At 44.5% G+C, this 15,310-nt stretch overlaps 1 protein-coding gene across 1 annotated transcript in view; it reads right to left on the bottom strand.

Annotated features, from left to right (window-relative positions):
- Positions 1-809: 809 nt before the first annotated feature.
- afg1lb (AFG1 like ATPase b) overlaps positions 810-15,310 on the bottom strand; it is a gene marked incomplete at its 5' end in the record, with an annotated part of 29,668 nt that continues 15,167 nt past the window's right edge. The window contains 6 exons of the mRNA XM_079753310.1: positions 810-1,459; positions 3,373-3,480; positions 4,660-4,800; positions 5,310-5,410; positions 8,125-8,195; positions 9,882-9,964. Of these exons, the coding sequence (XP_079609436.1) occupies positions 1,325-1,459; positions 3,373-3,480; positions 4,660-4,800; positions 5,310-5,410; positions 8,125-8,195; positions 9,882-9,964 (639 nt within the window). The 3' untranslated portion in view covers positions 810-1,324. The remainder of the gene's footprint in view (positions 1,460-3,372; positions 3,481-4,659; positions 4,801-5,309; positions 5,411-8,124; positions 8,196-9,881; positions 9,965-15,310) is intronic.

The following is a 15,310-nucleotide window of genomic DNA, read 5'->3' as shown; positions in this document are numbered from 1 at the left end:
GGAAAAGATGCATCTGACTTTAGAGATTAATATGATGAAAGAATTTTGAGTCCAGGTCAATCTAGTAAGGAGAAATAAGGCTAGTTCATATTTTTTTGAAATAGCGCCACCTTTGGGTGCAGTAACACAATTTGGGTTTATGGGTAGTGGGGGGTATTGGTATCCACCTTATTATAGTCGTATGTTTTTTTATACAATAACAAAATGGTCATATAAGAAAAATGGGCTAACTGCTCCAAATTTATATGCCAATATTTCTCAAATGGAACTAAATAAAACAAATTCTGTATGATGATTTTTGTGAGGCTTGGTCTAAAGATTTTATGTGGCGATTTTGGTAATTTTTTGATTATTTTTGTAGCCTGTGAATCTTTTTATCATGTTTGGCTTTAATATGAAATTGTGGGAAAAGTAAACATTTAGGGTTTTATAGATGCATCTGATTTTAGAGACCAGCTAGAATTTTGAGTCCAGGTCAATCTGGTGAGGACAAATAAGACTAATTCATGATTTTTTACAATAGCGTCACGTTTGGGTGCAGTACCACAAATTTGAAAATTTCAAGAGCTTTCGACTTACGGTATAGGCTGCAGTATGACTTTCACAGAATTTGAGGGGAAAAAAAACCCTTACAGAAACAACAGGGGACCAAGCAGCTTCGCTGCTCGAACCCCTAATAATGGGACATAGTGAACTATGGATAATCCACACAGTATATAACTTTATATTTTTGTATAATTGTATAGAAAATTACCGCTTTTTAGATTTATTTTCTCAGTCAATACTAGTGAGTTTATTTGCAAGCATTTTATTAATTGACCAATAATACACATTACACAAAATAAAAACAGGTTAGGATTTAGGTGTAACGTGGTCAGTCGTTTCTCTTTTCCCCCTTTCACCAACAGAGGGCAGTATTTCTCTACTCTAAAAGACCAATGAGGTCACAGACGCGCTCTCCTTGAAATAAGCACCGGTTTGCCTCATGGGTAACAGATGCTTCCATACACTTGAGGCCCTCTGATCAGCAACAATCCACAGATCAACTTAAGACACATTGAGGTAGTTAGGACATTGTCCATAGGTTACCCAGAATATAGTCAAGCCCAAGGAATAAATGGTACCAAGACATTATAAATAGTATTCGCTGCCTATAAAATATTAATATTGTTGTTATATATATTATTTCTTCTTTATATTAAGTTCGGCCAGTCAAGGGCCCGACTCTTTGATAACTTTGAAATAAAGACAAAATAATGGTTTGGTTCAGTGTCCTGAGCGATAAGCAGGATGTCAGGAGGGACTCCCTGTAATCTTCTGGTGTTTAGTTTACTTCCTTAGTGCGGTCGCCCTGCTTCCAGTATGCGTCTGTCTGCATCTCCAACAGTCTTGAGACTGTACGCTTGAAGGCAAAGATCTCCTCTTCTGCTGTGAAGAGAGACAGTTGCTCAGCTGCCACCTAGAGGGGACAACACACACACACACACACACATACACACACACACACACACACACACACACACACACTCACACACACACACACACACACACTCACACACACACACACACACACAGCAGGGTCAAAGGTCAATCCATTCAAACATTCTCTAATGACTTTCAACAAAACCAATATTCCTAAATAAGCTGCTGAGAGGCAAAAGGGAGAAGTTGTTTTGGTCGGGGCTGGACATTAACCAATGTCCAGTGAGCAGTATATCTCTGGGATCTGACACCCATTTCTTCACAGTTCAGCATGTACATTTTTAAACCACAATGTTTCACTCAGAAAATAAAGGTTCAAGCCCACCGCCTCAATGACACAGAAGACAGACTGGTTGCTTCCCGTTCCACACAAAAACGATAAAAACCTGATCATGGCTCCAACCGCAACTAATCTAGGAACATTTCATGAATTTCCCATCTGAGATTACTAAAGGACAATTTATCTTTATAAAAAGAGGACTTGAAAGAAAACATCAAACTACATATTTGCTTTCTGCTTGCAGGAGGAGAGAACACAAATCAGGATCAAAGGTCAATACACTTAGGTCACCTAATCCGAGCAAGAGCCAATATGAATGAAAAACAAATATGCATGGAAAATGTCTGCAATTTAATTTCCCAGCAAACAAATGTGTTCCCTTATAATATGTCCTACATACTTAGAGTATGTAGGAGTTAGCTCAGGATCTTGGCTTTTTTTAACATTTGCAACCCTTAGACAAGGGCAATGAGACCCGTTCATGTGGATTGATTCAGTTATCCCCTTACGCAGCTTGCCCACTGCATCCGTCTGTCAAAGGACGACGGAAGGCGTGTCTGACGGATGGAGGAGTGGTATTTGCCGAGGGAGCCACAATCTGATTGGCTGACGGATCCGTTGCAGCCTGAAAAGAGCCGACGGAACGGACGGACCCACAATGCATTTTGGGATAGCCCCATGCAAAGTCAATGAGATCGGTCAACGGACAGATGCGGTGGCAAGGGGTGTTATGTAGCAGGTAGCATTAGCTGATGTCAATTCCCCTGTGCCAGAGCATTAACTTGCAGGTAAACCTTGTAGGTAATGCAAACATTTATCTGTTTACTTGAAATAAACTGGAATCCTGCCTATGTTACAAGCAGTTACAAAGTAATCAATATTTATTTCTGTTTCGTGGATTTTTTGTTCGGACTACCTGTACCATTGCACACAGCCCAGTTGAAGAATAAACAATATATTTGTTTATTTATATATATAGTTGGACCGAAAATGCTCTGGCAACTAGGAGTTTACATAAGCACACTGATGCTAATGCTAACGGCTACGTACTCACTGAACTGATTGACCAAAGAGGGGCCTCATTGCTCTATGCAAACCCCGGGAAGAATCACAAAAGGAAAAACAGCCCAAACCTTTTAAACCTTTTGGCATTAAGTCATCTTAGAGGAAGGTTGTGTCATGGAATAAAGTCATGTTTCAGTCTTTCCTCAGCTTTCTTTACTTTAGGATAAGACAGGTAAGGTTAGGGCAGGTAAGGAGATAAAACAGGTAAGGGGAAGGCAGGAGAGGAGGTTAGACAGGTAAGGTGAAGGCAGGTCAGGAGATAAGACATGTAAGGTGAGGGCAGGTAAGGAGATAAGACAGGTAAGGTGAAGGTGGATAAGTAGGTAAGACAGGTAAGGTGAGGGCAGGTGAGGAGTTAAGTAGGTAAGACAGGTAAAGTGAAGGCGGGTAAGTAGGTAAGGCAGGTAAGGAGATAAGTAGGTAAGCAGGTAAGGTGAAGGCAGGTAAGCAGGCAAGACAGGTAAGGTGAAGGCATGTAAGGAGGTAAGAAAGTTAAGACAGGTAATGTGAAGGCAGGTAAGGAGGTGAGACAGGCGCTCTGTTACCCCGCTGAGGCCCAGGTCGTCCAGCAGCTGTCGGTCCCTGAAGTCTCCGGCTCCAGAGTGGAAGAACAGAGCCTCCAGAGGGGCCTGGGCCTGGATCACCACCCTCACCTTGGGGGCCAGAGACGGGGATAAGGAGTGGGGGTCAGCCTTCTGCTGGATGCTTTCACTGGCTCATCTTGTTTTTTTAGCATGAGAGCATTGTAATGAATGTATGAACAATATTGCATTGCATTTCTCCTTGTAAAGCCGGATAATGGAATGATAAACCGCTATGCCGAATTTGATGGTTTGTCTTTCTATTGTTGGTTAATGTCATGAAGCTAATGCTTGTTTCAGCATGGACTATCATTTTACTGCAAAAATGTGTTACCGAATTTGAAATGTTCTAAGCAGGCTACTTTTAGTCAAATGAGAAACAAAAATGATGATTTGATGGACACAGCCTACACTGTCTCAATACATAAGCTACGGTTTACATTATCCCTCATCATTACGCTTAAAGTGCATTTACAGATTTTCCAATATCTTTTGAAAAATAAGAGATACAGACATCAAACCTCTTAAAGTCATATAGATTGGTAAATCTTTAAATGCTCTATAATAATCCTGATGGTAGGGGAGGGGTATGTGGCAAAATTTAGCAGGTGATGTCGGTGACATCGGAAGTCTCCTTCTACACCAATCACAGAAGCTAAATAGTTTGGAATGGGAACCCATAAGCAGATCGTTGTGTAACTCCTGAGAATGAGTGGACATTGGATAGCCTAAATCCAAATAGCCAACTATTATATGGCCTGATATTGGAAATTATTGCCTGCATGTATCTGATAGAAAGCCATGTGTATGTACGAAAGTAAATCTACGCGCTCACAAACCATTAGATTATGAATCCAATCTACCTTTTTAAAGATTCACCTTTTCTATCCCTGGCTTTTGGGATAAGCCCAGTTAACGCCTATCTTGACGGGGGTCTTTCTGCTTTCTGCCCTGCCGGTGTGCGCCTATCTGCTGTGGCATTGCCCACAAACCGTCTATATGTATGAAGTCTGGGTCAAGAATACCTGATCAAGCTTATCTTGACTTGAGCAGGGCTGCCATAAGGGACATAATACTCATTTTTTAATGGTGGTTGTTCCTCCCATTTAAATAAACTTCAGCAATATTACATTCATAAATTAACAATAGTTAACGCATTCAATCTTTGGAATCATGTTATCAAAACAACAATATTGTCTTTAATATGTATATATATATGGTCTGATAGCGTGGTGTGCTCGAGGCAGCTACCTTGAGGTCATAGAAGGTGTCGATGAGGGTGATGAAGCGCCGGGCCTGGTCCTTCAGCTCCAGGGTGAGCAGAGGAACGTTCCGGATGAACACCGTGTCAAAGTGCCCGGCCATCTCCAGGTAGTCGCTGGCGCCCGTGGGCTGAAGCACAGAGCAGCATACACCAGAGGTCAGAGCCCCCACCACCGCCCCCAAGGCCTTAAGGTGAGGGTCCTGAGGGGACCTCATCACTCAGCCCCCGTTCCGGTTCGTTCCGGTTCCATCGTGCTTCGCGTATGCCTTTTTTTGCACATAAATAATTATGATAAGCATTTAAATATATATGAGTGTTTCGTTTTCTTGGTGTCTTTATACACAGGGAAGTGAGGAGATTATAGGTCAGTTGGTTGTAGAAGTGAGGGAATGATTTGTAGGATAAGACCACAGGAGGGGATCAAACCAAGCGTTTTGCCCACTGGTTATGAGCACTAGCGGGATGAGCCAAGATTCAAGAAGGCGATGCAATGCTGCTGTAAGCCTGCTTTAAATATATAGTGCACATGCACTTACAAAGAGCCTGACTGCTCGGAACTAAACCAGGGTAGACTTCACAGAAGCAGCCCGGGTTTAGAGGAATGAAAGGTGTGATTGGAAAGGAAGTGGTCACTCACTGTGCCACACAGCTGGTGGAAGGTGCAGTCCGCCAGCGAGCCACAGGTCTTCTCCAGCACCACCTCCCTGCCCAGCACCGTCAACACCCGCGGCCCCATCGCTACGGAAACCAAACAAACAACCCTGTCCCCAATGGCATTCGGTTCTCATACCATCACGCAATATCTACACCTGTCGTTCTGGGACATTTACATTTCAAAGTTGCAGAGCGATAACAACAGCTCTGTTTCAGTCAGCTTTACAGATCATAGTTACAGAGTGATAACAACAGCTATGTTTCATTCAGCTTTACGGCATCTGGATATTTGAGTTGAGGATTTCTCAGATCCGTGACAATTATCCCTCTGCTCCTTCTCTGGCTCTCCTGGTTTAGTCCATCTGGTGCTCTGCTCACCCTGGAGTTCTCCAGCAAGGGACCGAACTCTAAACGGTCTGAACTGATCCGGTCTCTGCCACCCGGATTTGACTTAATTACCCCCCCTCCTACTTGTTATATGTTGTACGTCCTGGCACTTAATGTACACACTTATTGTATGTTTTGTTTAGTTAGAGTACTTAGTTATGTAGCATCTTATCATATTTATATTTGTTGAATACGGGGAATGGGTTAACCTAGCGATTGTTGTTGATTTGCTCTGGGTTTTATGAACATCCTTATTGTACCAACACGTATATATTGTTTCACTTTCTTATGACAAATGTACTTATTGTAAGTCTCTTTGGATAAACGTGTCTGCTAAATGCCCTAAATGTAAATGTAAACATGTCTCCTGTACTGTTTGGTGACTAGTGTCATCGGTTAAATCAGGTGTGACACCAGTGCCCTGCTGGAGGGAAGATATGTAGGAGGTCAGAATTGGATTCGAAACCATCACTCTTGCATGGCTGGCAACACAGCCATCTATACTTTATGCCTGTATGAGGGTGAGTCATAGGCATTCGATAAGCCTGCATCTGGTCTGTATTTGTGTCATCATAAGATCTGATTTGCTCTGCAGTGGAATACCATGCATATACATCAGCGAAAGATCTGTGTGAATGAATAGGTGACCAACTATGTGTTCCATCGTTAAGTACTGTTGTGTCATGTACAGTTACCAATAACCCCCACTACCCATAAACCCAAATTTGTGGTACTGCACCCAAAGGTGGCGCTAATGTAAAAAATCATGAATTAGGCTTATTTCTCCTCACCAGATTGACATGGACTCAAAATTCTTTCAGAATATTAATCCATAGAATCAGATGCATTTATAAAACCCTAAAAATGTTTACTTTTCCCACAATTTCATATTAAAGCCAAACATGATCAAAAGATTCACAGGCTACACAAATTATCAAAAATTCACCAAAATCGCCACATAAAATCTTTAGACCAAGCCTCACAAAAACTATTGAACAGAATTTGTTTTATTTAGTTCCATTTGAGAAATATTGGCCAATAAAGTTGGAGCAGTTAGCCCCTTTTTCTTATATGACCATTTTGTTATTGTATAAAAAACATACGATTATAATAAGGTGGATACCAATACCCCCCACTACCCATAAACCCAAATTGTGTTACTGCACCCAAAGGTGGCGCTATTTAAAAAAAAATATGAACTAGACTTATTTCTCTTTACTAAATTGACCTGGACTCAAAATTCTTTCATAATATTAATCTCTAAAGTCAGATGCATCTTTTTCACCCTGGTCTTCTGCTCTAAAAATGTTTACTTTTCCCACAATTTCATAGAAAAGCCAAACGTCAACAGTCTAAACCCATTTTGCCTATATGACCATTTTGTTATTGTATAACTACCATACGGCTATCATTAGGTGGATACCATTAACAGTGCAATTTTCAGATCTCTACTATTTTAAGAAAGCCCTTAATTCTCTTGTGAAATGTGTGCTTGGAGTTTTCTTGATGTTGTGTGCTTATCAATCGACATTTGCACCATGTGAATGAGGCTTCATGCAGTTCATAAATATCAGTGGCTCAACGGGATAATGTTGTGTACTGGTGATCCTTAGGTTGAGAGTTCGAATCCTGATTAGAGCATAATGAACAAGCTGAACGTGACATTCCGTCATTGCCACTCATTTAAGAAACACAACATTGAACAGCACCTGAAATTCATCAGGCAATCAACATGCCGGCTCATTAGTTTCCAAGAATCGGACTGCCAAGACACAGTATGGCATTAAGGGGAACTTCTTCGTTAACCATTTTTCCTTCATAATTAACTCATATTTATATTTCTTCCATTAGTGTTCTTGACTACAAATGATTCATTTCCCCAGGATTTCAAAGATTTTTCAGGTATATGCTTTGAAGAAAGCCCTTAATTCACTTCAGAAATGTGTGCTTGGAGTTTTCTGGATATTGTGTGCTTATCAATAGACATTTTGACCATGTGAATGAGGCTGCAGTTCAGGTTTATAAGTGGAACATCTTTCCTTAAATATGACAATTTTATGTTAGATTTATATATCTTCCATTAGTTTGTTCTTGACTTTTAATTTTGCTGGGACCCTGTTAATCACCGCTTGCGGTTATATTTTCTATTATTTTTGCTGTCTTCTGTTTAGTTATCTGAAAAAAAAATAGATTATATAAAGAAAGAGAAAAGAATCGTACCAATTATTAATCTGCCATGAGGTTTTCGGTTCTGCTTTAAGCCGTCCCACACCCCTACGTTACACGACCCCCCTGTATTTGCGGAGGCTTTAGCCCAACGTGTGTTTCAGCCTCCCCTCTAACCCGCCGCTCACCCGCCCACCACTCAGTCTTTCTGCGAACAATTAAAAAATAAATTCCTTCTTCCATACCGCGTCTCTGTCTCAAGGTCAGCTCATCAAACAGGGCGTCCATGAAGGCCTCCGCATCAGCCCCCCCTGTGCTGCACACACACAGACACACACACACACACACACACACAAGCACACACATCCCCCCACACACACATGCACACATCCTCACACACAAACACGCACACACATCCCCCCCACACACACATCTCCACACACACACATCCCCCCCCCATACACACACACAAACACACACACACACACACACACACACACAGTCAGAGGGTGAAAAAAAGAGAATAATACAATACGAAATGAACAATAGTGAAGTGGCCACGCATCAAACACTAAGAGCAGTGAGGAGAGGTTGTGTGCGGGGAGTGGGGGGGTGGTGCAATGGGACGAGAGTGGAGGGGAGGGGTACTTATCTTTACAATCTATTAGCAGAGAGCAGGATGTTACACACTAAACATCAGCATTAGGCCCCTTTGAATGCATGTCTTAATAATATTGCCAAGTGTCTGTGTATGTTTGCTTTAACTTAAAAGCGCACATCGTTTTTACTCCAACTGAAATGGCAAAGGTGCGTTTAATCTCTGGCACAGGAATGAGCAAGAGTACGGCTATCAGCTGCTCTTGTCATCTATATTATCAAGATCTATAAACTGTCCCTCCTCCCACAATATTTAGACCCGATGACATTATAAATCAAAATGTTGAGCTCCCCGCATTGATTGGGATGCACTTAATTTTTTTGATCAATTGTGATAATAATATTAACGGTGGATCAATTAAAATGCATGACAAAATAAAAAAATCAACTGGAAAAAACTGGCAGCCACCCAGATCACCTTAGCGACAAACTAGAACACATATCAACCATCTGGAACACCATAGAAACCATTTAGAACACCCTAAACACCCGCCAGTAGAATCTAACAACCACCTGGAAAAGCAATATAAACCACATCAAACCCCTAGCAACCATCCATAGCAACACCGTCAACAACATAGAACACCATGACAACCACCCAAAACACCCTAGCCACAATCTAGAATACCATGGCAACCAACCCAGAACACCTTAGCAACCACCCAAAGCACCATAGAAAACACCTAGAACACCATAGAAACCAACCAGAATACCCTGACAACTACCTAGACTGACCCAGCCATCCCCCAGAACACCGTGGCAACCACCCATAACCCCCTAGCAACCAGAAAGAACACCCTAGCGACCACTCTAGTACTTTTCTAGTTCATACTATGAGTGTGTGCGTGTGTGTATGTGTGTGCTAGGATTTGTGCGTGCCAGTGTTTTTGTGTTGGTGTGGCGGTCTCAACGCTTCACAACTTGCTTTTCGAGCGCAGCCATTTTGTGCAGTCTATTGATTTCTGTGTCTTTCTTTCACGCGGCCCTCAAGGTAACGCAGCTCTTTTTCCTGGTCCCCGTGCTTCCATCCCAGGGGCCCTTTCTCTCTGACCCCCTCAGGAAAAAAAGCTGGAGGTGTTCGTATGCACACAAAAAAAGTGAATTTGTGTGCATTTGTGTGTGCATGAAAATGTGAAAGAAAGTACAGGGTCAAGTGGCAGGTGAGAGATGGTGTGTGTGTGTGTGTGTGTGTGTGTGTGTGTCCATGAAACCATGCAGGCCAACAAGTATGAAAGTGTGTGTTTGTGAAGAGGTTGCTTTTTTTTTGTCCTTTAGCAGAGCGATGCATAACAACTACAGGTGCACTATAGGAAGAGAGGAGGGAGCCATTGAGGCAGGCGCGTACCGGTAGTACTGCCTCCCTGTCGGCGTACTGTCCAGCCTCCTGTAGTCAGTGCCGGAGTCTAAGCAGATGGTCTGGCAGTATTCCTAAACAGAAAAACACACACACACACACACTAATTAAACACAAAGTAATCCATTACATTTACATTCAGGGCATTTAGCAGACGCTTTTATCCAAATGGACTTACAATAAGTACATTCGTCAGCAATAATATATCGCTGTCTGTACAGTAAGGATGTTTATAGAACCAAGGGCAAAGCACTAACAATCGCTAGGTTACCCCATTCCCCGTACACAACAAAGATAGCTAGGATAAGATGCTACACAACTAAGTACTATAAGGGAGGGAGCTCGTTCCACCACTGCGGTGCCAAAACAGAGCTGTGACCATGAGTGTACCCAATCTTACACAACCTTGTCTCTTAGCCTTTCCTCGAGACGCTGGGCACGGTGGAGGGAACGCCAAGGTGTTCCCTCCGCGGCTCCCGGGCGTCAGGAATGCTTGGTTCACGCTCAGCAGCACCTTTATTGCTGCCGGTGTTTGCTATTATCAAGTTGCCTCGTATGGGAGAAATATTGACACATTTTGGGCCATTAACTAAACGAATTCCCCAGCGAAGGGGCAGAGGAACAACAGAACCCACCTGATGCTCACCGACAGGTGCCCTGGGGGGGGGGGGGGAGACCGCCGCATAAACCACATTTACTCTGTCGCTCAAACGCCTGTGGGCCTCTCTACCTTCATCACCCCGCGCTGCTCAAGTGGGGGGTCCGACCCGCCAAGTGACAGTTCACCCCCCCTCCCCTCCCCCCTACGGAGAGTTTAAAACGTTAACAGGGACGAGGGGGGATGGGGGGGGCCCGTGTCTTCCTGCTGACGAGCGCCGCGCAAACTATAATCATCATCGTTCCGCCATTCTAACAGAGAAGAGAAAAGAATTGCTCCTGTGGCATCATCCCATTCCAAACCCCCCCTCCCTGGACGGCCGGCGAGGACTCGGTGACAGCTCCGCTACATTATGAAATCAGTGAGTTTCTGCCACTGGCCTCCTTGAGCTCGGGGGGATAATTAGCAATCACCACAAAAGCAAGGGGACGGAAATACTCCATTCTTCTCCGCTGTCAACTTTTTATCTCCACGTCCGCTCGCACACACCTCCGGAGCCGTCCCTGCGGCGGAGCCAATTGGCTGGATCGGGCTTAATAACAACCTGACAGCCAGCCAGTACCCCCGCCCCCCACGCACAAAAGGGAGGCGTCATTTCATCAGCGCTGCAGTGACCCCGGGGCCGCTACGCCGCACGGGAAATATTCCCCCTGGCGGGAAGCGGAGGATAAAAACAACTCAAACCTTGTCACCGCCGCCTTCCTAAAAAGTCGGCACTAGTCTTTCAGTTCCACTGCACTCCACACACACACACACACACACACACACACACACACACACACACACACACACACACACACACACACACACACACACACACACACACAAACAGGCTCCATCTCTACCTATAAATAGATGAGGGACTGCGGTCGAACGGACTGTGACATCATAAAAAGGGAGAAAAAGGAGAACAAGTAGGAGGTGTTGGCGGTGGATGTGGTGATGCTGATGGTGGTGATGCTGGTGGTGGTCCTGGTGATGGTGGTGCGCGTAGGGGGTGGTGGTGGTGGTGGTGGAAGGAGAGGCTGGAAACACAATCAGCGATGATGATTCCATGGGTTATTTATAATCAGATGAGACCGGGGTCATTACTTGATTATTCATCTCAAGAGGATTGTCAAGTCCTCACTCCTCCAAGATTTCTGCCTGCCACTTCTCCCGGCCATCTCACTCCCCGCCCCCCCTCAACACCCATCCCCCCTGCCCCGCTCACCCCACCCAGCCTCCCCTTTCCTAAGCCCGCTATGCTGCCTGTAGGTATGTCTGGAGCCAACCAGCCACTGCCCAGGGTCTTGCCGCGCTGTCTACAAAGCAACTAGTGACCACTTTCATTATAGATAAATATAAAATACAAAAAATGCATGGCCTCTACAAAAAGTACCAAACTAAAAGTGAGCAGATTAGAAAGTAGAGGGAAAACAAAGGGGGCATTGCGACAGAGACAGATATGGAGACAGAGACGTATGAGTGACAGGAGAAGAAGGGCCTGGTAGGAGGCGAGTTATCTAAACACATGTAGCTCCTGTTCCCTCATTGTCCGAGCAGCTAGTCTCTTTATCCCACTGGACAGCCATTGAGCATTCAAAGAAAATGAAAAAAGAGTGGCTTCTTCTTCTTTCTTGTGCCTCTCACTCACACCCCCCCTGCCCCCCACACACACCCCTCCCCCAATGCCATATCCTTCTCCATCCTCCTCCGAAAAAAAGGAAAAAAGTGCTTTTGAGTTTTTTTCAAAGAGTGCGGCGCCATTGAGCGATAACAAAAGCCAAGGATAGCTGACTACCAGGCCCTTATGAGGTCCACTCCCTCATTACTGGACTGCGGAAAACATTTGATGCTTTTTTTTGTTTGGCCCAGAGAATTGACCAGGCCTCAAAGAAACATGGGGTGGGAAGACTGCAAAAAAGAGAGAGAGAGAGAGAAAGAGGGAGGGGAGGAGGGGAAAGGTTGTCGTTCATTCGTTCATTCATTCATTCATCGATGTGTCCTGCAGCCTTGTGTTGAGGGAGAGAAGAGAAGGGAGACAGAGCGGAGGGGGGGGGGAGTTGGAAAGTGGGGTGCAGAGGTCGAGAGAGAGCGAGAGAGAGAGAGGGAGGGAGAATAGAATGAGAGCTTAAAACAGTGCCTTTATGCTGGCAAAGTTCTGGACGACTCTCCTGACATCAAAGTGTCTTTACTCACTGTGAAGCTGGTGTGTGTTTTCGCGCGTGCGTGCGTGCGTGTGCGTGTGCGTGTGTGTGTGTGTGTGTGTGTGTGTGTGTGTGTGTGTGTGTGTGAGGGAGCAAGAAGGAGAGAGATGGGGGTGTATTCCTGTGATTTGATTCATTCTTGGGCAGTGTGGTGGAGGTGGTACTACATAACAATGTGCACACTCTAATTGCACCTAATGATCTGTTCCCTTAAAACATGACCACCTTGGACCATCGGGAGTTTGTTCCAAGGGGTCATTCTCACAACCTCCCCCTGCCTCAGCTGCTCCTCTTGGGGAAACATCTTGTGAGCATGAGGGCCCTGCCTTTTGTGATCCAGGACCCCCCCCATATGAAAACGAAAGTGTATGAAAAGGTTGATTTGAATGCAATATTAGAAATCGAGTGGTTATCCAGCATAATCATATGCCCGCATCATGATGCGGGCATATGATGGGGTCTGTGTGTTCAATTGTTAGTTCTTACTGATTTCTTTTACATCCTTGTGCTGAAATCAACCAGGACACCTACAACTAGTGTTCCAACAGTACACACTTGGATCCATCCTCAAGACGGTAGGAGCATCATGGCGCTGTGTACCTCAGGCCACAAAACACCGGACCTGGGAGAAATACCCAACTTTCAAGGATTAACGACGTGGAACACAAACACGTCAAACATGTCACACACATACAAGCACACCTGTCCGTAATCAGTCAAAAGAAATTTCTAATCATCTTAAATCAGGCGGCCACACAAAAGCTGCACGGATGAAACCTTTTATTTCCCAAACACACTGGAATCGAGAAATAGATTTGTCCCTTTTCTCCGAACGGTTAGTGCTGTTGTGGAGCAGCAGCCGCAGCAGCGAGGCCACTACAAAAGGCAGAGAGGCCTGCCCTCGAGGTGTACCGCCCGCCGCCATTGTCCCCCCGCCCCAGTGCCACGGCAGCACAATGGCAGTCATCAAATATCAACATCCCATCGATTTGTAACTTATGGTCCATGGCGAGCGCCTCAACAAGGCACCCTTATGCCCAAGGTCTCAGACCCGAGTGCCAAAATTGGTCTCGTTCACATTCCCCTCCCCCCCCCCCCCCCACCATCCTTCCCTCCCTCTCATCCTATTTTTTGTTTCCTGTTGTGTGGATATCTAGTAGACGCGGCACACCGATGGAGAACAACGGCCCACACAGGAGCCCTGGAGGGACAAGACTCAATGACTCTAAGTTGTCGCCATTTTTCCTTCTCCCACCCCCCCCAACCCCCTTTCAGGGACATTGAAAATGGCTTTCTTTGTGATAAATGTTGGGTTTTGCAGATAAATAATAACTTGTTTAAGCAGAGCCAGGGGACGGCTGCGGCGGTCTAAGATGGGAGTGGAGAGCCGGGAGCCATTGTTGTGCCTGTGTCGTCTCCGGCGTTAACAGAGTCTATATACATAACCCCCATCCTGCAAAGCCTTCAGAGAGCGGCACTGGATAACCTTTTGCTTGAGAGGCATTCTGATAATTAAAAAAAAATAATGTCAGAGATGTAAACATGAAAATCCATCCATCCATGCGTCTTCTGGATAGCAGATTTATCGCTTTATAGCTCATGAGGTCACACGCCGGTGCCGTCTCTCTCTCTCTGTCTGTGTCCGTCTCTCTCTCTCTCCCTTGTTAGTTACCCTAGTGTTAAATCCATTATAGCAGTGTTCACAGAAGGACATTGATTTAAAAAACGTATACAAATGACAGAAGATGGATGGCTTTGATGGGCAGGAGAGGGATGGGAGGAAGGGAGGGAGGGGAGGGGGGTACTGGGATTGGATTTGTACCTTTGGTACAAGGACAGCCCGCTGAAGTTAAGATCGAACTGACGTTGATATTCCAATCGATACCAGTTGGATGAAACGTTCAACAAGACAGGAGATCACATCCACATCAAAACGTTCCGAAACTGAATTTGAGAGCCATCTTGGTACTTTTTTTTTGTGTTGAAATGTCTAATGCAGACCGCATTTTTTAAAATTGGTTCAGTATTGAGCAAGAGCGCTCAGCCATTGCAGCCGCCAGGGCTCCGATAGATCCCTTAAGGGCTCCCTGTCGATGTCCCTCCTCTTGTACCGCTGGCTTTGCCACTAACAGGCTCAGAGGATTATTAGGGGTCTGAGCACCGAAGCTGCTTGGCCCCTATTGTTTCCGTAACGTTTTTTTTTCCCCTCAAATTTTAAAAAGTCATACTGCAGCCTATACCGTAAGTCGAAAACTCTTGAAATGTTCAGGTATAGTTACCAATAACCCCTCTACCCATAAACCCAAATTTGTGGTACTGCACCCAAAGGTGGCGCTACTGCAAAAAATCATAAATTAGGCTCAAAATTACTTCAGAATATTAATCTCTAGAATCAGACGCATTTATAAAGTTCGGGTCTTATGCCCAAAAAATATATATTTTTCCCACAATTTCATATTAAAGCTAAACATGATAAAAAGATTCACAGGCTAAAAAAATAATCCAAAATTCACCAAAATCGCCAAATAAATTCTTTAGACCAAGCCTCACAAAAATCATCGAACAGAATTTGT

This window comes from Pollachius pollachius, assembly GCF_949987615.1.
Source record: "Pollachius pollachius genome assembly, chromosome: 16".
Lineage (NCBI taxonomy): Eukaryota > Metazoa > Chordata > Actinopteri > Gadiformes > Gadidae > Pollachius > Pollachius pollachius.
The sequence above is the reverse complement of the archived record's forward strand: the minus strand, read 5'-3'. Positions and strand labels throughout refer to the sequence as shown.